At 36.0% G+C, this 7,778-nt stretch overlaps 1 protein-coding gene across 1 annotated transcript; it reads left to right on the top strand.

Moving 5' to 3' along the window:
• The first annotated feature begins 1,037 nt into the window (after positions 1 to 1,037).
• LOC143580669 (patellin-6-like) lies at positions 1,038 to 4,824 on the top strand. Its single transcript, XM_077063632.1, has 5 exons — positions 1,038 to 1,491; positions 1,990 to 2,278; positions 4,015 to 4,139; positions 4,298 to 4,439; positions 4,520 to 4,824. The coding sequence occupies exons 1-5, from the start codon at positions 1,130 to 1,132 to the stop codon at positions 4,781 to 4,783; spliced, it is 1,182 nt and encodes a 393-aa protein (XP_076919747.1). The 5' UTR covers positions 1,038 to 1,129; the 3' UTR covers positions 4,784 to 4,824.
• The last annotated feature ends 2,954 nt before the right edge of the window (positions 4,825 to 7,778 follow it).

The raw sequence follows: 7,778 nt of genomic DNA, 5'->3' as shown, positions 1-7,778 counted from the left end.
TCAATAAAATGATGTGGCAATTTCACTCCCCTCTCTAACGTCTCATACATATGACCATACATCCAACATTTCTTTTTCTCCCTCACATTCACTTATGTTTTGATTTTCTCGTTGAGATGCATGAACTAACATTCATATATTTTTCAACCGGTTAAGGTTGTTTTACTATGGAGGGGGCTTTAAAACCCATTCACAATGTCATATCACCCTCTCGTCATCGCTACGTAGGTTTATTGCTCCTTTCCATAACGTCTCGATGTGGTTTGCTGCCCCATTATATATATACAAAGTTGGTTAACCCACACCCCCTCGAAACCGCCCCCTCTTTGTCATCCGCCTTTATCACCCCTCGACAGTGTTCCCACCTACACCGCACGTCTCCACCGCCCCCACACCACCGCATAGCGAACAGTCTAAACAACACATTCTCAAAACCTAATCTTCACACACACTTTTGCTACCCCTACTCACAAAAGATTTTTAAAAGTCAATTAATTAAACAAAACTTCAAAAACAAAAGAAAAGCCATATTAAGACAATTAGCTATGGGGCGGGGTTGGGTGGGTTGTAGGGGCGCGGCGGACGCGGAACACCGCCGTGGGGCGTTGTTAACCAAGGGCGACGAAGAAATGGTCGTTCCAATGGCCAGCGCCGTTGATGACATCTCTCTCTCACACACATACATACATATACATATGCATATATATGTATAGTAGGGGCGTCCTTGAAGCATTACACTATAGTGGAGTATCTTTGGGTGGGGCTTCGATGCTTACGTGACGTTGATGTGGTACGACTGTAGCGACCAGCCTAAGATATTTATCAAATGATTGTAAATATTTGTTTGAACTTTGAACCAATAATTAAAAAATATTACATGGACCCACTCAAAACATATAAAAAAAATTAAAAATAATAAAGAAATCACCGCAAACATTAATCATGTCACCTCAATTATACAGTGAGCTCTAACCCCTTTAGTCCACCCATCACATTCATAGCCCTGTCTCTTTCTTTTTCCCTTTATTCACGCCACTTCAAATCTTTATATATCTCCATAATATTATCATCCGGGTAATCTTCAAATCTTCAAAACATTCAAAAACTTAATAATAAAATAATAATAATAATGGAACCTTTACTCAACTCCGCCACCACACCCCGCCGTACGCCGTCGTTTAAGGAAGACACCTACCACCTCCACAACCTTAAACCCAACGAAAAGAAGTCCCTTCAGGAGCTCAAAGACAAGCTCACTGCCACGTCGGACGCCACGGACGCGTCCATGTGGGGCATACCGTTGTTTCCCACGTCCGAGAAGGCTGACGTCATACTGTTGAAGTTTTTAAGAGCTAGAGACTTCAGGGTCCAAGATTCTCTCAACATGTTGCTCAAGTGTCTGACGTGGCGGAAGGAGTTCGGAGCTGACAACATTGTGGATGAGGATCTTGGGTTTAAGGAACTTGAAGGTGTCGTGGCTTACATGAACGGGTATAGTTATATCTCTTAAATGTAATGAATGTATTAATGTATTATGTTTATAATCGGTCGGTATAAGTTTAGTTCCTTACACTCACTTTATACAATTAAATAAAAAAATTGGGTTGTTTTAATTTAACATAAAAGTTATGTTTTATGCATTAGTGGCTTGTACGGTACAACTACTTAATGCATGCTTTTTTAACAAAAATTTAAATGGTTGTCCGGAATTGTTGCTAAAAATGTGCTTCAATTGTTGCTAAAACTTTTAAAAAAGGTTGTGGGGGTGTCATTTGCTAATATAATTTGTATTGCGGGGCCCATTGTGTTTATTTGTTTCCGACGACGAATTTTAATTTTAATTTTAATATACATTATAAATTATAAATGTATTCTTAGCCCACATTATAAAATTTAAATTTAAATTTTTTAGAATGACTTTTATTCTTAGCCCACATTTTGCATATAATATTACGTTTATAACTTGTCTAATTACGTTGTGTCTAATAGGTACGATAAAGAAGGTCATCCGGTGTGTTACAATGCTTACGGTGTGTTTAAGGATAAAGAAATGTACGAGAAGATTTTTGGAGATAACGAGAAGTTAAAAAAGTTTTTAAAATGGAGGGTTCAAGTACTTGAAAGAGGGATTAAAATGTTGCATTTTAAACCCGGTGGGATTAATTCAATCATTCAAGTTACCGATCTTAAAGATATGCCTAAAAGAGAGCTTAGAGTTGCTTCTAATCATATTTTGTCATTGTTTCAAGATAATTACCCGGAAATGGTTGCTCGCAAGGTATTATTATTTTTTTAATATAAAAACATGTTTTGTTCATTAGTGACTTGTACAATACAACTGTTAACGGAAATTGTTGCTTGAAATGTGCTCCCAATTTGCTAAAACAGTAAAATTTGGAAAAAAGTTGTGTGCATTAAAGAGTTGTACGGTAGAAGTGTACAACTCCATGATGCATATATAATGGGTCCAGTTACTTTGTAGCAAGACGGTTACCAAGTAAGTGGTGTTCGAAACTCAAAAGTACTTAGAATTGTGGAGTTGTAACTTTGACAGTACAACTCATTGAAGCTTACTAATTCTTGGAAGCTTAAAAATGTTTTTATATTATTTTGTTCCATGACTTGGTTAGAAATTGTAACCCCACTAGTAAAGTTAATTTGTGAAAATGGTGGGTGGTAAGTACAACCCAATATTGCACGTTAAAATGGTGTAAATAGTTAAAAACAATTTTGTGCATTTTGAAAAGTTAAATGCTTTTAATTTAGTCAGAATTATAAAATATATAAATTTTATAAATACTAAATACCCTCCCACCTAGAAAAGTTTGTTGGTGCATTGGTGGGTGGTACGGTACAACCAATGATGCACATTGTAGTAATGTTTTGAAAATGTGTTTGTGCATTGGTGGGTTGTATGGTAAAATCCAATTGGTTGTTTATTTTTTTTAAAGGCCAAAGAAGTAACGCCGGGTACTCCGTACGCGGCCCCCATTGGCTAAAGGTAGCCCGAGCCGGCCACTAGTCCGGACGGACGGAGCCCCTAGCGGTTCACCTATTGAGGGATTCACCGGATAAAACTTGACCCCCACGTCCGCCAAACTACACGACAGCGAGGAGCCGGTAAAACCGAGTGAGATCAGGACTCGAACCCTGGCAAATCAGGGTCATCCCTTATATCTCCCATATAAGTTGGTGATAGTGAGGTTTGAACCCCCCACCCCTCACTTATAAAGTGAGTGCTCTACCATGGAGCCACAACCAACTTTACGAAACTTTACCAATTGGTTGTTTATTATTATTATTATTATTATTATATATTTTTCACTTTAAACCAAAAAAGTTTATTGTGAACTCAGAGAGTGATAGCCGAATAATACATTTGTATTTAATGAGTTGACGATTTAGTTAGATAATAAGTAGGCTGTTACGTGACCGACTTTTGCAAAACCTTCCGAACAAAAGGTACAAATATGTTATACGTTTCTTGCAATTCTCGACATTTTGAATCTCTACCTACAAGCATTGTCTTAATTTGTTTTGTGCATCATGATTTGTACCGTACAGCTTTTCGATACACAACTTGGTGTGTATACACTTAACTAGATTTTGAAATTTGAAACGAAGCCATGTAATGATTGGAATTTTGTAGTTATTACTTGAAATTTTAAAACAATACAAATCTTTGCATTGTGGTCTTGTACAGTCCAAACAAATAATGCACATTGGAGATTTGTACTGTACAAACGAATCTTGAACATTTCAGAACCGGATAATATGTTAAGTTGGATAAATAAATTTTAAAAGTGTAACACAGTGCATCAGTGTCTTGTACCCATCAGTTTTCCTAATAAAACACAAAAGTTGACCCAGCAGGCTTTTGTGTAGCCAGTTGTTTAACATGCATTGATAGTTGTACCTTGTTATGAACTTTGGTTTATACATTATACATTATAATATTATATTGTTATATGTTAGTATGTAACATCGTAACATATTATTAATTTTGGTGTGTAGATCTTTATCAATGTCCCATGGTACTTCAGCATGTTATACTCAATGTTCAGTCCATTTTTAACTCAAAGAACCAAAAGCAAGTTTGTGCTTTCTAAGGAAGGAAATGCTGCTGAAACTCTTTACAAGTGAGTATGTTTTTCTTATTTATATAAAAATATATACAAGTCTTGTTGCACAAAGTACAACACATGTATTTGGTAGAAGTATGGTTGTGTTTTTGTGCAAGTTGAATTATTGTACCCACATGCTTTGTTTATTGACTGTTGTACTCTCATAACTTTAGGTACATTAGTCCAGAGGATGTACCCGTACAATACGGTGGACTGAGTCGACCCAGCGATATGAACACCGGTCCACCCAAACCCGCTTCCGAGTTCACGGTCAAAGGTGGAGAAAAAGTCAACATTCAAATCGAGGACATTGTGGTAATTCAAATCAAATTTATTTGCTCTATATATTGACTTGCACGTTATGCATTGAATGTAACAACGCTCGTATTATGTAGGCGGGTGCGACGATAACTTGGGATATTGTGGTTGGTGGGTGGGATTTGGAATATAGTGCCGAGTACGTCCCCAACGCGAACGGAAGCTACACGATTGCGGTGGAGAAGCAGAGGAAGATGGACCCCACGGAAGAAGCGGTGCATAACTCTTATACTACAAAAGAAGCAGGAAAGCTAGTGTTGTCGGTTGATAATTCGGCTTCAAGGAAACGAAAAGTGGCGTCTTATCGGTACCTAGTAAGGAAATCTTCGGTTGTGATGTGAGTTTGTTTTGAGATATGTTGTGGTCTAATTTAGTAGTTTTGGCTTGACAAGGTTGTAATATGAAGTTATGTGTCTTTGTAGTATGTGACTTGTAAGTTTTAACAAAAAAAATGGTTGTATTACATTACCCTATTTAGAATAAGAATAGGTTCATCTAGTATCTAGTCATAATGCAATATAAGTTAAAGATATGACTTTTACAATGTTTTTTCTAAGATTTGAAATTTTTTTTTTCAAAGTCTATAGAACGTGTAACAGTATTTTTACACCTTTTATTAAGGGCGTGATAACTTCAAGGTAAGCTATTAGGCCTTCCGGTCATAAATACCCGAGTCCGAGTTGGGGTTGTGAGAAGAGACTTCAATCGTCCATTATTAGTCGACGTTTCAGGGATTCGAACCCAGGAGACCAGGTGTGATAACCTAAGAAACTTTAATCGTTCATTATTAGTTGACGTTTTAGAGATTCAAACCCCGGATAATAGCCCTTGACTTTTTGTCTAGTCTAACGTCAAAGCCGTTATGTTACAAATCATATTGAGTTTGAAGCCCGAGTAGAAAAGGCGACGTGAATTGGGGCTCTGATGTGCCTTTGACGTGGGTGTTGGTGAGGCGTTGGACGTTTATCCACTACGCCCGGCCTACGAGAAAACCCTATGAACACCAGACTAAACTATGATGGCACATAACATGTAACAACAATGCTATGATTGTAGGGGTGGGTACCCCGTGAGGGGATGTCACATGCATGTATGATGGCATATGATGATGTTCACATGCTCCCAATGAGGCCAGGCTTTCACTTTTAAAGCACACTTCTATTGGTACTATATGTTATTATTATTATTACTCCCCATGTAACAAAAGAATGGAATCATTTTTACTTTTGGTTGTGAATTCAGCAATTAACCCTTTTGAGCTATGTAGTTATTATGTCACATGGAAGCCTTGACATCATGAATGCTTTAAGACCATGTTATGTCAACTTATTTAACATGTTTTTTCTTAAGATTTAAATATATAGTGATCGATAATATATTTTCAAACGATCATACCTATAAGAAAAAGTAAATAATATATACTTAACATTTGTGTGGTTGTATGTTTGATCATTTGTATGTGACAAACATATTCAATGTGGCAACGAGTTGTAGAGTGCTGCAACTGCCCTTGTATAAAATATGAAATGCATGTATCCTCAAATCTAAGATCAATGTATCGAATCCATTATCAGACAACACAATCTCATCGATATAACAATCAAATTCTGATCAGAACATGTTTCCGAAGACATTAATTGAAGTGGGACTATGAGCTACCCATGACGAGTATGTTGTTTGTCTCTTAAGGCTAGCTTCCAACTCAAACAATAACTCGCTGACAACTTCACCAATTGGTCACCATTTTGCGGACCCAGGAGATTGAAAAACTTTGTGTGTCTGACAATATGACAAGTCAAATTTCCTTGCAACAATCCTAGTCTTACATATAAAAAAAGTATGTTTGTAAAATACAATAACACATATTATACAGTAAAGTTTTATAATGAAGAAAGGAAGCATAAGACCTGTCTTATATTTCTATATGAAACAAGAAATATTATGTTAAGAAGTTAACACATGTGAACCCATGTGGTGGCTAACCAAATACATGTATTGAAATGTTCATAATATTTTCAATCATTTTATTTTAAACTGTTAGTTAATAATTTAATAGCATAATTTATGTAATTGTATTCATAAATTAACAAATAACAATAAAGTACCAACAAAAAAAAACGTAATAAGATACAGATAAATACACATTGATAATGTAAGCCTGCTAGGTGGGTTGAGGGTTTGAGTTGAGCTATGAGAACTTGGGCTGGGCCTATGGGGCTGAAGTATTTGTTAGATCATAAAGGGCATATAAGGCGGACAATCTAAGATTCAGTCGATTTTGACAAAAATTCTCGCTCAGGTTTTGATGAAAACACCGGGGGACCGGACTCAAATTCTATGAAAGTTTTCATATATGAGGAGGGTGGGGCTTAAATTTTCGGCCGAAAAAGGGTAAATCTAAACTACGTATACAAATTTACAGACGAAAAACGGGTTAATGTTCATTACAATGGAAAAAAAACAGGGGGTGGGGGTCCCTTGGCCCTCAATAAGCTTCGTCCATGTTCTTAGCAGTTTGGTTTAACGGTTTAGTAGTTTGAATCATTTTTTATAATATTGGATTGTATTAAAAAGATTTTAAAATAATATAAATATTCATAAAAGTTACACTACTATAACATATGCTGATTTCAGATTATTTGTATCTTACTGCTTTTTTAAATTTACATCTTAAAAGTGCTATTATTACAATTTCGAGTTAACTAATTAGCTAATTGCATATATTTATTACTAGAAACTTTAAATCAAAACACAAATAATGACCACGAAGATTTAACCGTTTAACTTAATGGAATAAAGCTAGAAGCCTAGAACCACTAAACAATTTTTTTAAAGGATAAAATTAATTTAAACTAGTTTTATAATATTAACAAACCTTTCAACCAAGGGGAGCAATTCTTTAGTGGTACCGTAGTGATTTCTCTAGAGAGTTATCTGTTCGTTTTGTTCGTGACAATATGTCGTGTGTGACCCACAATTTTTACGACAGTGGGCCTTTGGCGGTATGCTTTCCCTGAAAATGGTGACGGGTCAGGCCAAAAACGGTGTCGCGATCGCAAGCGTATGTGGTCTTTTGTCAATAGGTTACCCGGATGGCCGAGTTTTGTTAAACAAAAAAACTTTTCCAAATTAAACTGCTTAAATTACGGGACTTGTTATCTCGTGTGTTTATGTCGGTCCAATCTTTGGTGCTATTAAACCCATAAAACATGGAGAGAAGATTTGTAGGTTGAAAAATTAACAATACCCAAAAACAGACAACAAAAGGTGAAAAATAAATAAATTATATGATAATAATAAAACACATTTTTTTTGAATTATATGACTTAAAACTTT

This window comes from Bidens hawaiensis, unplaced genomic scaffold (assembly GCF_021521415.1).
Source record: "Bidens hawaiensis isolate Kalapana, Puna unplaced genomic scaffold, B.hawaiensis_p1.1 tig00030548_1, whole genome shotgun sequence".
NCBI classification, from domain to species: Eukaryota; Viridiplantae; Streptophyta; class Magnoliopsida; order Asterales; family Asteraceae; genus Bidens; species Bidens hawaiensis.
This window is presented reverse-complemented; position numbering and strand designations above follow the sequence as displayed.

Excerpts from the sequence above, each read along its gene's own strand:
- LOC143580669 (XM_077063632.1), top strand. The coding sequence starts at position 1,130 with ATGGAACCTTTACTCAACTCCGCCACCACACCCCGCCGTACGCCGTCG. Across the intron at positions 2,279-4,014 it reads CGGAAATGGTTGCTCGCAAG|ATCTTTATCAATGTCCCATG; the intron begins GTATTATTATTT and ends TTTGGTGTGTAG. Across the intron at positions 4,140-4,297 it reads GCTGCTGAAACTCTTTACAA|GTACATTAGTCCAGAGGATG; the intron begins GTGAGTATGTTT and ends TCATAACTTTAG.